Source organism: Nelusetta ayraudi, unplaced genomic scaffold (assembly GCF_046127955.1).
Source record: "Nelusetta ayraudi isolate G7.1 ecotype Tasmania unplaced genomic scaffold, CSIRO-AGI_Nayr_v1 ptg000022l, whole genome shotgun sequence".
Taxonomy (NCBI): domain Eukaryota; kingdom Metazoa; phylum Chordata; class Actinopteri; order Tetraodontiformes; family Monacanthidae; genus Nelusetta; species Nelusetta ayraudi.
Window position 1 is genome coordinate 937,856 of NW_027466072.1, and position 20,658 is coordinate 958,513.

General features: G+C 43.3%; 2 protein-coding genes across 2 annotated transcripts; one reads left to right on the forward strand and one right to left on the reverse strand.

The window, feature by feature from the left end:
* Positions 1-267: 267 nt before the first annotated feature.
* Positions 268-10,945, reverse strand: rab39bb (RAB39B, member RAS oncogene family b). Its single transcript, XM_076027999.1, has 4 exons — positions 10,406-10,945; positions 7,727-8,005; positions 5,135-5,315; positions 268-3,684 (listed from the first exon to the last, which is right to left on the reverse strand). Exons 2-4 carry the CDS (start codon positions 7,939-7,941, stop codon positions 3,439-3,441), a joined length of 642 nt encoding a protein of 213 aa, XP_075884114.1. The 5' UTR covers positions 7,942-8,005; positions 10,406-10,945; the 3' UTR covers positions 268-3,438.
* A 1,369-nt stretch (positions 10,946-12,314) lies between these two features.
* LOC142889334 (ras-related protein Rab-38) lies at positions 12,315-18,390 on the forward strand. The gene is made up of 4 exons (XM_076027998.1): positions 12,315-12,644; positions 15,556-15,686; positions 16,608-16,757; positions 17,787-18,390. The coding sequence occupies exons 1-4, from the start codon at positions 12,452-12,454 to the stop codon at positions 17,997-17,999; spliced, it is 687 nt and encodes a 228-aa protein (XP_075884113.1). The 5' UTR covers positions 12,315-12,451; the 3' UTR covers positions 18,000-18,390.
* Positions 18,391-20,658: the final 2,268 nt, after the last annotated feature.

Sequence of the window (20,658 nt, forward strand, 5' to 3'; positions counted from 1 at the left end):
TATGTCGCTCGTGCGGAGGAAGTGAACAGGCTTATGTGCATTTCCTGTCAAATAAAGATACAAAATCTATAAATAATACAGAGGAAAAACCATGTTCTGCCTAGTGGAGCTGTATTTTCTCCACACCTGGTGCAGGCTGTACTGTAGATGCACCGGAGACATCTGTGTCCTCCATCTCCACGTCTCAAATCTTCCAACAGACGTCACTGGCGGCGGCGCCAGTTTACACGCGAGTCCACAGTTTCACATTGTGACAGCACAACAGCGTCAGGGAGAACTTCTTTTTATTATTCCTGGAAATGAAGATTGCAATTCAGTTTGTATACCCCTAAGAGGATTAATGCAATGTGTACAGCAGTGGAAAAGGATCTTCCCATTCTCCAACATTTACTTTGTCAGAACGTCTTTCTTTGAAGGAAGGAGGACACCAGACCTGGGAACGCCGCTTCTTCCAATGGTACCAGGGTGTCGCATCTCACCTTTTCCCTCAACTGATACATTCATTGAACAACATGAGAACACAGGCTCCATTGAGAAATGTAAAAATGACAAAGGCATACAGTGTGAGAAAATGACAGCTTACTTCCTCCTGCTTCACAGAACAACTGTTTGAATAAACAAGCTCATTGGAACATGACACACAACGACTGGCTACGGGCATTCATTGAGAAATGCGTGGAGGCTTTGGAGCTGCACACCTACATAACACGGCAGCATCTCATCTGTGGGGTCAGGGGTCATCATCAGAGTTTCCTCCTTCATGTTGCTTTGTGCATGAGTACACTGAGAACAATCGATCCTCCGCCAAAACATTTCCCATTTAGGTCTGTGCAACAACTGAAAAATAGGACATTTTAGTCACAGGTCTGGGCAATATTGTAGGGGTGTGAGTAGAATATTCATCAGACAATTTCATAGATGGACGTTACTCGAAAAAAGTGTGTTCTCTGATCTCATTCTAACTTTTCAAAAAGCATTTTCATGGATGTTTAAAACATGAGCGTTTTATTCATTCATTTATTTATTACCATTTTAGCCATCTGTTGTCATTTACAATGGAAGTTGATTTGTTGTGAGTCTCCATTAATCATCCGGTCTATATTTTGTGAATCTTGCCATCAGGGCTGCTTGGACATGCAGGTATTTCTGATTTCTGATTAAGCTGATATATTGTGGTCCTTCAGCATAAATGATGCGGTGTCGACAGTTTTGAGACAACCGGACAACACTTCCTCATTCATAAGAAAACCAAAGAATGGAATGAAAGTTCTTCTTGCTCCTGAGTTCAGTTGAACAGGCTCGTCGCAGGGGTGCCGACAGCAACGAGTGCTGCTCATCCCAGTTATTTGTTGTTGTAATTATACATGATACAGTAACCATTTGCTAGATCTAGAGGTGGCATTAGCATGACAAATCAAGCTCACTTAGTTGCAGCTTTAACGAAACGTGAACATTGTTTTCATGACACATTGGGCCAATTTTGCCGGTCTGGTGTTTTGTTGTAGGGGTACTGATTAATCCCGATTAATCTCTTAATATTGATTTGCATGTTTAAAATGATGTTATTTTGCATTTGAAGACAGTTTTTATACTTATGCAAAGCAATTCTTTACCGTTGTGCCTTAACTGGGAACCAAATGACCACAAAGAGACGGTTTCCTTCGTGACCTTTCGTACTAGGCTTTCAAAACAGCACATCTGGACCCTCTCATTACATATGCGTTTTGCCAGAGTTCCGTTTTGGTTCCTTTCTCAGTTTCATGCAGCACCTAACTAGGTTCCCCTCAGCAGTAAGGACTATGACGGGTCAGGGCATTCAGTTGCCACGCATTGAGCTTCTTCAAGGTACTTTCATCAACAAGGTCTGCGTCGACTTCCACACTCCACACTTTTAGCCAAAGCGGTGCCTCGCCAGTCTGAGGGACGTTGGCTGCACCTGGATGTTTTGTGTGCAGGCGGTTGCTGAAACCATCACATCATCGGCGTGAAGGGCACAAAAATAAGCACAGCTCACGTTAGCGGAATGCAAAAGTGTGGAACGTAGCGCTGCAGCATGAGGACGGGTGAACGGAAGGGACGCCTGTCCATTTTTTGTTTTTTGGCTTGCGATTAAAATGCGGTTAGAAAATTGGCGCCTTATGCTTCATGTTTAAATAATGCGAATGATGCGTTCCTGCTGACAGCTCTAGATTGGTATGACTGTCCGCCACTTGACTGTGTATCAAACTAAAAATATCAGTTTTGGTGAGAAATTACACTCCTCAGCGAATTAAAAAGGCGTAAAAACCATTCGCCGGGCTGAAAATGCATTCTTTTAGTTTCCCTGTGTATTTGTTGGCTTTATTTCATATCATACTGTTCATATGTGTGCATCATAATTAATATGGTTCCACTGCAGAGTCCCCACTTCGATTCCGTCTCTGCCTTGTGTCAAAGGAAGGAACAGTCCTCCTCTTGGTCATCATAGAAAGCCATTCATCAGTGCTCCAGAGTCATGGCGTACTTGGTCAATTAAGGTGCTCTCTGGATCCAACTGTCCCACCGGTTCACCGAACAGGTCCCCAGTAAAAAGGCAGGTGAATGGGAGTTGAAAGGTCATCTCGCAAGTCCATTGTGGTTGTTTCAGTTGTACACGTCTTCTTCTCCTCAGTTTGTCAAGAGTGGTGGTAATGGTTTGTCTTGGTGCTTAAGCAGAATGATAGTGGTAGTAATGTTCTCAATGTCATTGAGCTCACTGGAGGCCTTAATTGCTTCACAGGCTTGAAATCCCCCAGGTGCGGAGAACATCTTCTCTTACTGGCTCTCCAGGACTCCTCGATTGAGCTGTGATGGTGGAACTGGGAGCAAAATGCCACCGGGAAGAAAAATCCCTAAACAAAACACGGTGCTTCAATCTAACGATGAGTGGTGATCTTTCTTTTTTTTCTAAACGGATGTAATGTGCTAGGAGGTTGTTGGACATAAATCTTACCATATGTGATCATGTCATTGCATATTGAAGAAGAGGAGAGGATTATGAAGAAGAGTAAGAGGAGGTAAAGGTAGAGATGTTGGTAGAAAGAAGATAAAAGTTTGGATATTTTGGTGAAGAACCAAATTGGATCCCTTAATCTAAGGCCTTCTGAGGACTTTCAAGAAGGGACTTCCTGTTTAAGGAGCCTGAAAACTAGACCCACATCAGACTTAAAATTCAGTCATGGGAGCCCATGCAAGAGCACAAGTCTTTGGAATCTTTCCTCTCCATGAAAATGAAAGTAATGGACCCAATCCTTTGCGACACACCCATGTCGATAACAAGAAGTCTGACATCCAAACCAAAGAAGGTTTCCAACAGTTCCAATTCAGCGGGAGGGTCGATAACTCAGTCCGTCATTCCTTCTCTTCATTCCTTCTGCATCCATCTCCTTGGCACCCTCAGTCACAATCCCCTTAGCCAGATCAGCATAGGCAGCGACGGTCACTCTTCGTCACTTCCTCGGAAGAGTGAACCACGTTGGGGACAATCCCGCTCTTCACGCCTTCCCAGCCTTCCTGGATGGTGATTTCACCAGAACGCACCAGGGCGAAGATGTCTCTGGTCAGCTCGGTGAAGGCGTGCTCCACGTTGATGGCATCGCGGGCCGACGTCTCCACGTAGCGCATCCCATACGCCCCTGCCAGCTTCTCCGCTTCTTGACGGGTCACCTGCGGGTTCAATGAGTCAAGTTTAACTTTCTATTACTGCAACTGAGTTGTCGAGAGTAACACAAAAGTTGCCCAGTTTGAACAAATTTTCAACTGACAACTTAAAGCACATGTTCTCTACATTTCTCATAATATATTTTTTCCAGAAGAGAAACGGCAGATTTTCTTACTACTAAGACACTTCATCTCAGTTTTAGCATTATGACTGCACTTCATTGGTTTGGACTAAAGTCAGATTATTTTCATAAAGACAAAAAAAATAATAAAGAAAAAAATAATAATAAAATAATTTAGAGAAGCTGTTCTCAACATCTCAAGTCAGGAAAAGAAGAAGTAAACCTTGAAGGCGTGTCGTGTCTATATGTTGAACATGTCGTGCTAGTATGTGAGATTCCATTGAGAATTCCAAAATGACTGATAGATTTTTGACACCGGCCCATTAAATAGTGAGAGTGAATAGATGGTCTGTGCCAGCTGTAATGCAAATTATATGACTCAGCAAAATGAGACGATTTGACACTGAAAAGTTTGTTGTTGTTTTTTCATGGACTAGGTTGGTCTAAAATTAGCTTTATCACTTCAGCAACCTCTGAGGATCGTAATACATCGTACAGAGTGTGAGATGAGGCTGCTCTCAAGGTTGGTTGATTGTCAAAATCATCTTGCACAAGCGTCAGTATATTTGTAGTTGTCTTATAGTGTTTTCTAAATGCCATTTCAACTGAGCCAATAGCCTGTAGACAGGGAAGGAGCCCCTTAACGTTTTTATTGCGGTTATATTTTATACTGCTAGTTAGTTGTGAATGTGAGTGTCCACACACCTGGTGTGCCAAATACCTATCAATATTTGGAGGGGGGGGGGGCATAAAACATCCTATCCTCCTGATAGGAAGCCCATTATAACCTTACAATATTTCATTTCATGTAGCTTCTTTGCATCACAGCTGGTAACAATACCTTTTATTCATTCTTCTGCAGGGTCTAAATCCTGGCTCTTTTTCCCTTTCATGAGTAATATTTTCTGAAAAAACAATATCAGACAGGGCCATCCTAAAGACATTTAGTAACCATTACTGATAATATATCATTTTATTTAGCTTCTGAAAAAATATGAGACCCCCTTCGCATTTTTCTTTGAGGCTTTCAGGGGGTCTAATGGGTTAATCGGGGGAGTTCGAACCCCCCCAGTTCTCCCTGTATTTCGCACACTGCACACACCAGAGTCCACAGTGTTTGCAGTGTCATCCCGTGATTTCTCACTTTCAGTGGTGATATTTCTTCCTTGATGGCGACATCAAGAGCACAGAACGAGAACGTTTTTGTCTTGGATGCAAACGTGTGATCTAAATGTGAACAAAAGCTCTATTTTTGCTGCAGCAGACTTTGCCAGATTTGATAGTCTGCCATGTTTTAAACAGCCGTACAATGTTGTCTTTTCATGAGGACACACCTGGCGCTCCGCCTCCAGGTCACATTTATGGCCCACCAGCAGGAAGACGATGCTGTGTGGCTGGACGTGGCTGCGAGCCTCCTCTAACCAATCGTGGACGTTCTGGAAGGAGCGGCGGTTGGTGATGTCAAACAGCAGGAGCCCGCCCACAGAGTTACGGTAGTAAGCGCGTGTGATCGACCTGCAACATTAAAAACATGAATAATGGCAAAGAGAACATACACACAGGCTTAAGTCATCTGTGGTGCACATTACAACTGAAAAAAATCATTTACACTTTGAAAACTAAATCCAAAGATTGTTTTGCTTGGCTTGTCCTTTTTGTTTGACTTTGTCTTTTGTGTGAGACATTCTTTTGTGCAGCTATACCTCTGAAAGAGGGGCAAATAAATTGAGGACATAACCAAAATAGTGAAGGTTTGAACCTTGACATTTCAAGTTGTATTCTCTCTCTCTCTCTCTCTCTCTCTCTCTCTCTCTCTCTCTCTCTCTCTCTCTCTCTCTCTCTCTCTCTCTCTCTCTCTCTCTCTCTCTCTCTCTCCTCTCTCTCTCTCTCTCTCTCCTGAATGTTAAATTTCCCTTTTTTTGCCCAGATGTGACACACAGCAACCCACGTTTGATGACTCTCCCATTGGAAATACCCTCTCCAACATCAAGAGACAAAGAGGAGGAGACAGCAGGTACACATTTTGGAAGGAAAGTCATTTTGCTAGTCAATTAATTAATTCCCTTACTGATTCCATATTTTATTTTTGTTTAAGCTCCTTCTGAATGGAGACGGAGATAAGCCTTAAGATGCTTGTTGCATTTTGTTGCCCTTGACTACAAGTAAAAACACTCATTTGAGGGACTTTTCAAATAGAAGAGTGAAGAGGTCCTTCATTTCTATACTATGTAGAAACTCTACAGCCTGATCTTTCTTTTTTTCTAAACGGATGTAATGTGCTAGGAGGTTGTTGGACATAAATCTTACCATATGTGATCATGTCATTGCATATTGAAGAAGAGGAGAGGATTATGAAGAAGAGTAAGAGGAGGTAAAGGTAGAGATGTTGGTAGAAAGAAGATAAAAGTTTGGATATTTTGGTGAAGAACCAAATTGGATCCCTTAATCTAAGGCCTTCTGAGGACTTACAGCAAGCATGAAACGCGACATATTTCTCAACAAAGCACTCTGATCACACACACATCATCACAAGCATTTGGAAAGAAGCACACAGTTTACACAAGCCTGAATGTTTGGAAGCTTGGAGTTTGGGCAACACGCAAATACTTTTTTAGGGCCCGCCTCTCGAGGGGGTTGGTTGGAGACTGGACACTGGTATCCTTCACGTCAGTGATTAAGTTACATGAATTGTTACAGTTTGACTTCAATTCCAGGCGACAGCAATAAGGAACTATTTTTGATTTTGTACTATTCTTTTCAAAGTTAAAAACAAGTTTAAGGTAGCCGCTCGCTCGGCTCGTACATGAGCTGGAAGGTCTGCGTGGGGCACCTTCACACCACAGGAAATGATTTCACTGTAAAAGTTTGTCTCTTATGTGAGGCATATCTGTCAGTTTCCACATGAGAAACATTGCCCGAGGCTGTTTTACCTTCTGTTTGTGACCTCGCGGCAAATTTAAATAACTGCTCTTTCTACCATGAGGGCAAACTACTGACAGCCAAAAGTAGTTATTCAAGTTTGGAGACCTCAGGGCTACTCTTTGAGGGAGTTAGACTGTAACAGCAGGGACGTTTTGCCCAACATTTAAAAGTAATATCACAATACAGGAATACAGAGCTCACTGAAAATAGGACTGTAACAGTTTATTTTCTGTTATTTCTTTACCTAGTAACTCCACTGATCAACACCGACGGCAGCTGGGGTTGGCTGGCATTTCATAAGTCAGTTTCTGATCAATCAAAAAACTTAATACGACTCCCCAAAACTTCCTCTTTATGTATTAAGGAGGGTTTGGCAGCACCTGTGCACCTGTATCCATGCTACGTTTGCCCTCAGATGTTGGACTTGAACTAGTTTCTCGTGTGTTTGTGCACCTCATTGCGGGTCAGGTCAGCAGCTTCCTCATAACAGGAGCAGCTATCTGATAACCCCCAAAATCCCATAGTTTGAAGGACTAGTTGTTAAAAAAAGAAAGAAAGAAAGAAAAGCTGTGCGTTAGCATTGTTAGCACTTCTAGCTAACACCCAAACAGTCAAGTGGATTTAGCGGTCTGTAATAAACACACAAGGTGGTGGGCGGTAGAGCTTTCTGTTTCACTTTGGCAGATTTGCTGGCATTTATAATGTCACGCTTTGACAATTCAGGACTTTTTTTTTTTTTTAGAGGAGATGATGAAATGTACCGTTTCGATCTTCACAGACGTTTTGCGACCGAATTATTTGTTTTGTAAATGAACAGGCTGCTCACACACCGTTTTTGCGCAGTGGCGCTTTTAAATCACATCGCCGCGACAGTTGTGTATTGTTGAGAACGCACACCACACTGTGCGTAACGCGAAACCACGTTTCACAACTCTTAACAACTAACTGTTCCAATACTTCTACCGCACTCGCACGCGCACGCACACGACCGCAGCAGTGCACACCTGAAGCGCTCCTGGCCAGCGGTGTCCCAGATCTGCAGCTTGATCCGCTTGCCCGCCTCGATCTCCACCAGCCGGGAGAAGAAGTCCACGCCGACGGTGGGGTCCGACACCTGGGCGAAGCGGCCCTCCGTGAAGCGCCGGATCAGACACGACTTGCCCACCGTGGAGTCTCCGATGACGATCAGCCGGAACTGATAGAGCCAGATCGCCTCCATGACTCGGCCGCGCCTGTCTGTCGCTCTGCGGCGGTGCGACTTGTCTGCGCTCACCCGTCTGTCTCTACACAAGAGTGTGTGTGTGTGTGTGTGTGTGTGTGTGTGTGTGTGTGTGTGTGTGTGTGTGTGTGAGAGAGAGAGTGACATGTGAATGACACAAAACAGGAAGCATAAATACATATATATATATATATATATATATATATTTTTTTTTTTTTTTTAACAACACATACATTTTACCTTTAATCATTCAACTTACAACTTACAGATAGCCTTAGAATGCTTCAGTTCTTTACTCATTTAAAGACTCCAGGAAGATCATGCTCGTTAGTTTGCATCATGGGGTGCCTTAAAGTCATTTAAAATTAATTAATTAATTACATTTCAGGTTGGTTTTTCTTGGATTTATTGTTTTTGCCCAGAAAATTTTAGAGACATTTGTCAATCAAATCAGACCAATCATAAAAAGTGAAACTGTGTTCTGGGAATATACTCCTTTCAGTCACTAAAAAAAAACCAAACAAAAAAACAAAACAGTTATCTTTTATTTTAAACAAACTATGCTAGACACTTAAGCGGTAGATAAGCTCACAGTCCCTTATTCTTCATCTTCTTCTGTGTTTGAGGCTCAGTTAAATCCAGGTTTGCTATAACTGAAACAAAGCTGAGTGCTTATCAAACACAGAGACCAACTGAAAACAATCAGTTTCGCACTTTGACTTCAAGGTTACTGTCTTGGTTGTAACCTTAAAAAAAACCTGCTTACTTATTTTTCGACTTCTGCACTTTCTGATATTGTAAAATAAATCAAACGTTTGCATTTGATTCCTGGAGTAAGGAGTCACTTTGCAAAAGGCATTAAAACTATACCTGCCACACAAATTCCGTAACTGAATAAAATAATCTTTGGAACGTGGGCTCGCTGCCCACATGCCTTCTTTGCCATCCAACACACACGCAGCTCTGTTTCATTGTACTCGGTGCATGATTCAGTTAAAGCCGCGAGATGTAAAGGAAAATCCTCTTTTCTCGTCACTTGATGGCGTCAATTGATGGTTTCATAAGCCAGATTTGTGGATTATTGGCCAGAGCTTTTTATGCGAGGATTAAACATTGACTGAGTGTGTGTGACCCCCTTCGCCCCCAGACTGACTTATTTAGATATTCAGAATTGAGTAGCATTCCATTCAATGTATTCCTTGAAGACCAAATTGAGAGAAAGGGCAATACTAAGGCACAGTAAAAGGATGATTAAAACACACACACACACACACACACACACACACACACACACACACACACACACACGCGCATGCGCACGCACACTTTCTGAGAAGTGGAGCATTTCTGGGGTAGTTGACTGACAGGTCGGAAGCGTATGATTTTTAACTTCTCACAGTGTGGCCACCTTTAAGTTTCTCTGCCTGTGTTTCTGGTCCAAAGTGGATTTCATTCGTCTTCCTTCTGAGAGGAAAATCTCTGGGGCAACGTAAGGATATACATTTAAAATACTAATAATGTCCAGTGCTCTAAAACAAATATGTGCCTCCAGAGGACCACAATCTAATAAAGACTCTCCCTCTGTTTGTTGACTTGATGACAATTTAAAACATTCATTCCGCACACTATTGCAATCTCTAATCTTTCACGGTTGCACACAACAGAAGGGCAGCCATCGATCACAGCTGTCAGCAACACCAGAGTAAGGATTTATTGCCGACACACACATCACACACACATCTTATCCAAACACTACATGTATTCTTATCCCTATGACCCCTTTTATTCTAACTTTGGTGAAATGAAAGCCAAAACTCAAAGCGCGTGAGCCCATCATGACTTCCCCCAGCAGCTGGTTACATAGCTGCACTCCAGCCCTTCCTGCCCAGGCCAACAGGCAGGCACTAAGTCACACACGCCACCTCCCATCAGCCCCTCTGGGTCTCTTCATGGGGTCGGGTTGCGTAGCTTGGTCGGTATGCAAACATCAGTGTCTGAATCCCCAGTGAATAGCAGCCGTTTGGGCTCACATGCACACTGGATGCACACACATTTCTGGCCCCAATCTCCCCCCTTAAGATCTGGCTTCTGTCAGATGTATCATGTATATCTTTATAAATCCGATGTTTTTAATTGCATGAAAGTAGAGCAGAATATTCAAATAAGATCATGTTATGAGGAGTAGGGATCGTTTCTCAATATACTGACGTAAACACGGCTTCGATTTTGAAGTGCGTGTCTTAGTTTCACAGCTGACTTGATATTTCCCGGAGAGTGATACAAAGAATCACGGCATCATGCAGGTGTAGCCTTGTATCAGCTAGTGTGCGCTATTGCCCCCCCCCCCCCCCCTTGCTAAAACGACCCCTTTATAACAAGATTGCGTTGGGAATAACGGACCTTCAGACAATCAGATTCAATATAAAAAAATATATATAATGAAATAATATAATAAACAGCTTACATGGATCGGGAGTGGGCTTTAGGCCAGAATGCTCGCTCTTTTCCTCGCTGGTCGTCGCTGCTCAGCACCAGACCGGCGTTGCTTCCATGGCTCCGACTAGTCTGGAAGGATCGATCCAAAGACGACCTCACAAAGCCTCGGTTTTGTCCAGAAAAACAGAGGCCAGGGCACCACGCTAGGCCCCGGGAGTGTGGCTTGGTTTCCTTGGCAGTGTCAGGCCCAAGCCGAGAGCTGAGGGGAGGAAAAGCAAACGCATCAACAGCAGGTGCGGATCAAAAAAAGCGGATCTCTCCGCAGCTGCGAGCCGAGGAGGAGAAACACCGTGTTGTGGGTGTCGACGCCGACGGTCGAGTGTTTATGAGGTCGCGGTTCTGGCTGTCATGGGGGGATCCCGTCGTGTCATTTCTGCCTTATTCCTGCGTGAATGTTAAGGTTCGCTGCTGATGAAATGGCAGCGGGAGCAGCGGCATCACAGAGCCTGACTCATCCCGCATCAGTACCACTACCGTAAAGGACTGATACAAGGCGCAACGCGGAAGAGAGACACAGCGTAAGACGGATAGAAACGATTTTCACATTTTTATTTTTTTTCCCCTTACAATTTTAACTCATTTTCAAGCGAAGATTGGGTTATTTATGCCCCCTTGATGTTAGATATTCTATTTTTTATTATCTTGATATTTTACGTTACTACTCATGTACAAGAGTAATGAACTACTAGTGGAATTGTGACGGCTGCCGTCGAAAGCTGTTAGTTGGCAAAAGGCCAAACATTTTTTTTTTTTACAACGATGCTTTTGTTGTGGCTTTTTGTCTTTTTACTTTTACAGTATTTGTTTTCCTACTGCAACACGGGAGGGAAGTTGCGTGCGCACACACACACACACACACACACACACACACATTGAACCTGCCCATCCAGCGCTACGCACCAGCGCGCCGATGCGGAAGTGAACGCGGCGCGGCGCGCATGGCTGCTGCGACAGGACAGAGACTGCAACAGAGATCAGCAAGGGGTCACCCCTCTACCCCACTACTGACCTCTTATTGGGTGAGAGGGAGGACTTTACCGTTAGGCGATATGATGCATTATTGTCGGGTAGAGGCAAAGAGTAGCGAGTGGCCAATCAGAAGCAAGTATGTTGACCAATCGGTAGCGACTAGGGGCTGATCTTTGATGATCTCTGTTGCACGAGTTGGAGGGGGGGGGAGAGAGAAAAAAAACAGAACACGCTTGTGGGACGCGTTGGCGTATCTTCTCACATCTCACTTCCTCTACGCATGCGTAGAAAAAAGTTTTAACGCTTTCGCAACTCTCGTCTCCAAACTTGTGGACATTAGATGGAGTCGTCAGTTAAATGTGTCACTGTGTTCGTTCTTCGTTCATTCCCTCCTTCTTAAAGACTTTATTCAGAGTCCTATTTTTTTGGGGCCAGATTGGAGACTTCTTGTGCTGAGGTGATCGAACAACCGGAGAAACTTTCACATAACGAGAAAAAATTCCCGTTAATAATTGTCTGGGGGAAATATACTCAAAGTAATGTTTTGTGTGTGGGAAATAATATTCTATGATTACATGAAAACAATATTTTCATATAATCACTTATTGGAAGGGGGGGGGGGGAACCGAATTAAGTTTAGTATCACACGACGTGGTGCAGCGCGTTGCAGCCGCTTTCACAGTCACGAGCCAACAGGGGCGTGGCGTGACGTCACAGCTGAGAGGACCCGGTTGCAAGAAAGGTAGAAAGAAAGAAAGTAAGAAAGACAGAAAGGAGGTGTGTGCACAAACCGTTGGATTCCAGATAACAAGTCTTCCCCTTTCCCCAGAAAGCTGCAGCAGCGCGTCACTACCAAAACAAGTTCACGAGCACCTGATGCTGCGATGACCGAAAGACACGCCTGGGCTAAGATGCTTTGCGCGTCTGCGTGGTTTTAGGGTCTTAGGTCGCTCACTTCTTTCGTGCAGCTTTACAGCTGTTTGCTCCTTCGCGACACTCTGGCCTTCCGTCGCCGCGCCATCTGTGACGCACCCGCGCAGCGAGGATGCAGCGCGAACGGCTGCTCAAAGTGCTGGTCATCGGGGACCTGGGCGTCGGCAAGACTTCCATCATCAAGCGCTACGTGCACCACGTCTTCTCCCAGCATTACCGCGCCACCATCGGCGTGGATTTCTCCCTCAAAGTGCTCAATTGGGATCACAAGACGGTGGTGCGGCTGCAGCTGTGGGACATCGCCGGTGCGTAAACACGAACCTGGGAGCGCGAACTGTGCGACGCCGTGCTCCATGTCCGTCGGTTTATGGAGTCAAGTGTGCAGGAAAGGCGCAAAATTGCCCATCGATTTGATAAATGTAAAGGAAGGTGTGAAGGCGACGCGACTGTGAGTGCTTTTTATAGTCAGTGGTCGACGTCACTTGCTTGGAACTCGCCAACTCTCCTGCTATGCTGCTCTATTGGCTGATGTATTTGTCTCTATGCGAAGGCGCTAAAACATCACAGTATCGATATTATTGTGCGTTTTAATAGCAAATAGTAAAACAGTAAATATAGTAAAAATTGATCCACTTTTATATTTAACTACACAACAGCTTTGTTCAAATGGCTCCGCTTCAAGCAGCAGCAATTTTAATATCGTGCGTGACTCACTTTTAACAGAATTTGTGTTTTTGAAACACCTTAAAGTCAAAAGCAACCTGCCTGTCTCTCTCCCCCCCCCCCCCCATGTAAGAAGTATAAAGTACAGACAGTTGTGTACAAATGTAAGGAGAACAACTTAAAAGTAGTCAGAGAAAAAACAGTGCAGATATCTGAAAAAATCTACGTGAATTTGTACTTTTCCACTTCCCACCTCTGCAAGGAAGTAATTTCATGTATTTTGCTGAAGACAAACTGTCATGGTGCAGCGTCATGCGACACAGTACTGATACAGATGCGGTTATGACTTGGGTGAAATGGATGAAGGAGAGGAAGGGAAAGAGTAAAAATGTCCTCACAGGGTCACACAGGGTTGACCATTTTATCAGTTTCAACACTTAACATAATGGCGCCACACTTGTGCCTCATTAAAACCTGCTGAACATTTAAATGAACTATGAAATGGGAAATTATCCCTGAACAAGAAACACGGAGTACTGTGAGAATAGTTCATTTTCAATCGGTGGTAAAGATATGAAATTTTTGATGATTCATGATCAAGAACCTCTCTGTGGTTCTAAGCGAGTAACTGTCTTCATCTCAAAGCATCTCAGATTCTGGGCCTTCACCTCGTTGGTGACTGCTGCTGTGTGTCTGAAAGCCCATCTCTCCCCTCATCGCACTCTTAATATCATATATTTGAGCTTTAAGTTATTCTAATGACATGACACAAGCAGTCGTAGTCAGGCTACAAATAACATTTACATCTGCAGTTAACAGGCATTCATTTCTGCTTTTCTCTTCTCTAGCACAACCACAGATTTTTGCTGACATTAAATGATGATGCAAGTAGTTAAAAAATGTGGTTAACCGCTGTTCCTGTAGCTCAGTGAAATGTTGAGAAAACTGAGTAGCGGGTCTTACTTTCCAATACTCTCAACTTTTGGTAGAAGCCTTGCTTATTCACTCTGTTGAAGCCCTCATACCTTTCTAATTGTATTCAGGCTGATTTAATGTTCCTTTTGGAATTGTTTTCAAGCTACATTGCGTACGCACATTGACAAATGTTGCAGTGTGATATAAGGCATAGGTTTCGTGGCAGACTTGTTGCCAAACAGCTGTTGTGCTACATCATAGGTCGTGTGCTGTGTGCTGTGTGTGTGTGTGTGTGTGTGTGTGTGTGTGTGTGTGTGTGTGTGTGTGTGTGTGTGTGTGTGTGTGTGGCACTCACTTGGCTCATTCCCCTCCACATTAAGATCATGCGGAGGACGTTAGCATCCAGCATAGAGCCCGATTCACACATAATTTGCTTACACATGCACACACACAGACTGCCACAAATTACAATACAACTTACTTGAGTGCAAAAAGCCAAAGAGTTTTGTGGTTTAGAACCACCAAACTTTTATTAGTACTGAATTAGCGTCAGTGTAATGTATGTTTTACCATCAAATCCAAGCCACTTGACCACATGACTACATGTTGAGCAAATTCACTGTAAACAGAGTGAAATACCCAAACTGCCACTCAGCAGAACCATCAAACACAACAGTCAGATGTAGTGTTGAAGTACTGGAGATTGGTCTTGGTCTCCAGACCACTTTTTAAGAGTCTCGGCCTCGTCTCGGACTCTGAGGCATTTTAACTGGGTCTGGTCTCGGGTCTCAGACTGGGGATTCTTGATCAAAACCAGTCAAAACTCAGCCAACACTGTAATAAGACGATAATAACGGAAAACAATCCAGCTGCGGCCGTTTTACACTTTGTTGGTGACACCCAGAGTGACACCCTGCCCCCTTATTCCGAGTCAATTTATTTTTTAATTTTATGTAGCAAAGTCGTTTTTTTTTAGAAAATGGTTCAAAAGTAGTTGGCAAAGCAGCAAGATGTGAAAGAAAGCGATTAAATTTATTTTTATTTTTCTTTGATATATAAAGTCTTGGTCTTGTCTTGGTCTGGACCCCCAAATGTCTTGGTCTGGTCTCCATCTCAATACTCTATGGTCTTGATAATGTCTTGGTCTTGGTTGGTGCAGTATTGACTACAACAGTAGTCACATGAAAAGCTTTGATATAACTAAGATTATTTTTTGAGAAAACGTACCCGTCCATCCATTTTCAATACCCGCTTCTTCCTGAGCTCAGGGTCATGAGGGTCTGCTTGGAGGCTCTTCCAGCTGTCATAGGGTGAAGGCAGGGTGACACCCTGGACAAGTGGCCAGTTCATCGCAGGCCCACATAGAGACAAACAACCATTCACACTCACATACACACCTATGGACAGTTTAGAGTTTCCAATTCACCTCACATGCATGTTTTTGGAGTGTGGGAGGAAGCCGGAGGACCCAGAGAGAAGCCACAGGGAGAACATGCAAACTCCACACAGAATGTTCCCGGACACGAAATCCAACCCACGACCTTCTTGCTGTGGGGCGGCAGCGCTAACCACTGCGCCACCATGTCGCCTGAGAAAACTGATGTTGTCCTTTTTATTCTTTTTTGTTTTCAAATAAAGGGCAGGAACGCTATGGCAACATGACCCGCGTTTACTACAGAGAGGCAGTGGGGGCCCTTGTTGTCTTTGACATGACCAGACTATCCACATTTCAGGCCGTCCTCAAGTGGAAAGGAGACCTGGACTCCAAGGTGAGATGCAGGAAGGTAGAAACACCTGACTGGCAACCATGAGACCCATCGGCTATTAAAGGTCCCATTTTATGGAATCCCTGTCGTCATCGGACTCCTTATAAATGAGAGAAATTACACAGTTTTTTTGTTTTGTTTTACTTGACTGTATGTTTATAAAATTGTGTGCTAAATGGCTGTTCTAGTGATCAGCCACGGCCACTTCATCGTGGCCGTGGTTGACCTAAACTTGTGGGGGGGGGGTAAAACAAAAGAGCAGTTCTAGCAGTTCTAGAAGCGTTGAAAAAAAATGTTTTTGACAACATTTCTCTACACGTAAACCACTGTGTCAAAGACCAGTTAGTGATACTGATGCTACGGATATGTCATGCGTTGAGCATGTGTCACGTTCTGGAACATTTTGAGCGCAGTCTGCATTTTTAGCATGCTTCTCACTTTGAATGTACTTCTGGACTCAAAAGGTTTTGTACACCGCCAGTTTCTCAATAATGCAGATCGTTCAGTCCAGTCACAAACAATCATTTCAGAAGAACTCTACGTTCCCAAAACTTGTAGAGAGCTCCCTCTAAAATCTTTGGTGCGTACTCTTGAGCTGCTGCGAAGGGGGCTAAAGAGTAACCTGTGCAGCACAATTACTTTACTATTGCTCTCCTGAACATTCATATGGGGAATGGAAATAGACAGTGAGGAAGAGTTGAAGCAATTTTAGACAATTCAGACAAAGCCTGTGACGGACGTTGTTTGATGAGTGTGGATAGCACTCTATTTAATCCAGCAGGCGCCGCTGTATTTGAATGTCAAAGATATTATTGAGTCTTTCTTATGATTATCATTTATTATCCACAATGTGAGGACCAGTGATTGCATGTGCAAGGCCTCCTATCTGTCCATCTCTAAAACAGCTCCCTGTCTTTCTGTCAGGTGGCCCTCTGCAATGGGAATTCCCTTCCTGTCGTTCTTCTGGCCAACAAGTGTGATCAGCGGCGTCATGGCATGTGCCCCAAGTTGCCCAAACTGGAGAACTTCTCCAAGGAATACGGCTTCGTCGGCTGGTATGAAACCTCTGCAAAGGCAAGATGTTACAATGGAGTATTTTTCTTCTCTTGCCTCTCCTCGTACAGATATGACTAAACATGTATTCTGTCCAAGAAAGTGCAGCCCGCAACTAGCAGTACTTGTAAGCGACTCCCATCGCATATAATAAGCAACAGCTGTCAATCAACTTTTATTGGTACGGCCCTAAATCACATCCAAAGGCATCTCAGAGTGCTTTGCACAATCAGAGGAAAACCAACTGAACCCTCCATAGGAAGCAAGGTGCGGCAGTGGCCTAGAAGAACTCTCCTGTAGAAAGAAAACAAGAGCAGGCAGAGACTCATGGAAGGGCGCTCATATCAAACCCCCAGGCTCCAAGATGGCTCCCATTCATTTCAATGAAGCTGCTCAGCCAGCGCATACGGCAAAAAAGTTTTGGACTTCCACATTAATGGGCCCATAGAGCATGTGCGGTCGTGTCACTTCCCATCATACCTCTGTAACTCACATGATCTATTTGGCCAATCAGAATGATCCTGGCGGACGTCACTTACAGACACATCAGGATGCAGCCAATCAGAACGAGCTGAGACACAGCAGAACGTACGACATTGTGACGTCACACTAGTGATTTTCTGGCCTTTATCATTTTTAAAAAAAAATGACTTAAAGACCAGAAGTGAAAATTCTATAAAGGAAAGATTTGCTATGAATCACGTTTCAGGACCCGTTAGCCGTTTTAAATGCGTTTATTTTTGTATTGCGGTCTATGGGAAAAATGTTTTTTTTTTGGCCCATGGGATTTTTCTTCTGCAGTACCTCAAGTGGCCACTGGGAGAAATTGGCACGCTGCCATATTGCCAGTCCGGTATCGAGTTCTTATAATACAGTCATGGCTTATCTGCTTTGACAAAGAAATACACACAAAGCTCTCATAATTTAGATATAGATGTATATAAATTAATAATTCAAATATATGAAAATAGAAAGGCACGCATAAGTATATAGCATATATAAATATAAACATCAAAGCTTTCTAATATTTGGTCTCCTGCCTCTTTCCAGGATAACACCAACATTGATGCTGCCATCTCGTGCCTGGTGAAGAACATCATGCTACTGGAGGAGCAGAGAGCGTTGAGTGACGGCGTGTCCAAAACAGAAGAGGAGAGCAACGTTCTGGTCCTGCCCCACTTTGACTACAACAAGAAGGAGACGGGCTTTGATGGATGTTCCGGATGCCCCTCACTAAAAGCCAAAGAGAGAGACTACGACTGAGGGAGGAGGCAAGGCGGGTCGAAAAACAAAGAGACTGAGAGTTCCACCCTCGCACTGCACTGCTGCACGTCTCAACCAAAGCAAACAGTATGTCACACAAGTTAAAGGCAGCAAGTGTATGGATGGTTTCTATCAGATGGTTTATTTATTTTAATATATTGAATATTTTTTCAGTTTCACAGTATTTTTTCCCCCTAACCTTAAGACAGTTTGTTCAGAGTGTTGTTGTTTTTTTTTTTAATTAAGTAGCTCATTTTAAACAAACTGTGAAACTTTTATATTTAGAAACATGCACTTTTTTTGTTAAATTTTTGAACAAGTCAATTTGTGAACTCATGAACAAGAAATAGATTTTTCTAATAAAACAAAATAAAACAGAGTATCAAAGAAATACTATATAATTTTGCTTTTTGCTTTTTACCATTTCACCTATTCTAATGTCATGGCACAGGACTTTTCAAGCAGCTACATCTCCATTGCTATGTTGTTGTTATGTCTTATCATCTGTCTTATTATTCATATTCATTTACAGAGTTCATTGAGCTTACCGTAGCTTCGTTTTAACTGCTAAATCCAGTTTATGAAAAAAGAGAAGTGTGTGCTAATAGAGAAGTGTTGCGTTTCTGAATTTTACTGCTGAGAATAATTACTCACCACTTCACACTCTAGAACTGCAGAGCTAAAATACAGCAGAAGTGAATTGACGACTAAGCTGTTATCTTGAATTGTAAAGTGCATTTCTCCTCCTTCGACGGATGTCAAAGTGCTTTTCTCATCTCATTCAGTCATCTTTTCAATTGCTTGTGGCTGTTTAAAAGTTTTTAGGAGGCAATAACATTTTTTTTTTTTTTTAGCATAATATGTACACATAATAATAAAACACCATATGCAGACATGAAAAATGTTCTTCTTTCTTCTAATTTCTATTTTCATTTTCATTTTTTTTTTTTTGCTTTTGTGTTTTAGACTGGAGCACTGTCAGAAGTATGCGTGTTTGTCTTGGTTACTTTCGCCCCCTAGCGTTGGGGAGGAGGACACGTTCCTGTCAATAAATCGATTTTCTCAGCTGCATGTATACGGGGACAAGGAGAGAAGTCCAAATAGACGAGAAAAACGAATTTGAGCTCAGTCCGATTAAGGGAATCCACCCACTCATTTGACCACTGGGATTGTGGCAAATTTGCCAAACATGTTGAATTATTCCTTTAAAATGTTGGCTGTCTCTTTGAAAGTGAAGGGGATGTATAGGATGACAAGTGAGCACTTCAGAGAGACAGCACATGTTGCAAGTATAAAGGCAGAGGAGGGAGAGTGGAAGGATGCAAAGGTTGGAACTGCCTGGCAGGAGGCCAAGAGGAAGACCAAAGAGGGGCTTCATGGATGAAGTGAAAGAGGACACAAAGTCAATTGGTGTAAGAGGATGCAGAGGACAGGGTCAATGGGGGGGCAGGTGATTGGCTGTGGCAAATCCTAAAGGGAAAAGTCTAGTGGAGGGGAGGATACGGTAACCTCCAGTGTGCTATTTTGGATGATGGCCAATAATTAAAACCAAGTAGTTGATTCACCACTAACAGACAAATTCTAATTTGTTTTCTCAACCAGCAGACTTTATCTCAGCCATGTGAACACCACTAGAGGGAGCCATAAACCAAGCATCTATTTAAAGGCGATTTCTTGTTGAGAAGGGCGCTTACATTTGTTTACATAACATCCGTGCAGGCAACAGATGTTCACTTTTGGCACGTTTGATCATTTGTGGTGATTATTATGTTCTGTATTTTAACAAAGCATGGTACGAACTCGCGCAGTAATTGAAAGTTTACAATGTTCCCTATTTGCTTTGATCAGATACTCAGGTAGACTGTACGTGTGCGTGCCTTCCTAATTGTATTTAAGACTAATTCAATGTTCCTTTCAGAGGCTCCTTGCCTTCCAGCTCAATGTAGCAGCATGAAACAAGACACAAGCTGGCTGGCAGACACACAGACGGACAGCTATTATGCTCCAGTGCAGGTTATGTGCAGTTAGTGTGTTTGTCTGCCTCTTTTGTCCTCAGTCACCTCCCCTTTTCCTCAGTGATGCTCATTGCCTCGCGGCTGTTACTGTTGACGGAACGTGGTTCAGGAGGGAAGAAGGGGTGCTGGAGGCGGAGACTGCTGCCCGGTGTTCTCTTCTCCTCTTGTTGATTGAAAGCAGCGCTTGCTCCTGCCTTCGCCTGCTCAGATGCCTGCTGACTGCTGCATACCTTCACTCTTTTGTCAAGTCCTCTCAGGTACGAAATTGATTGTCTTTTGGCTTAAAAAAAAAAATGACTATGTATAGTAATGACTACGTATATATGTATTCATATGACACACACACACACACACACACACACACACACACACACACACACACACACACACACACACACACACACACACACACACAGAAAGGAAAATGATCCTCTGTGTTTTGCTTTGTGTGTTCAAACAAAAGGTGATTGCATCTTTCTCTCATGCATCCATCTTGTGTCTGGCAGTTTCCTGCTATGCTTTTCACATGGCTCTGCTCTGATTCCACATTGATTGATGTGTGTTTTTTGTTATGTGGAATATGGAGTGGAAATGCAAACCGGTGGTCAATTGAGGGTTGTTTTGCGAAAGTACAAGGTTGTTCT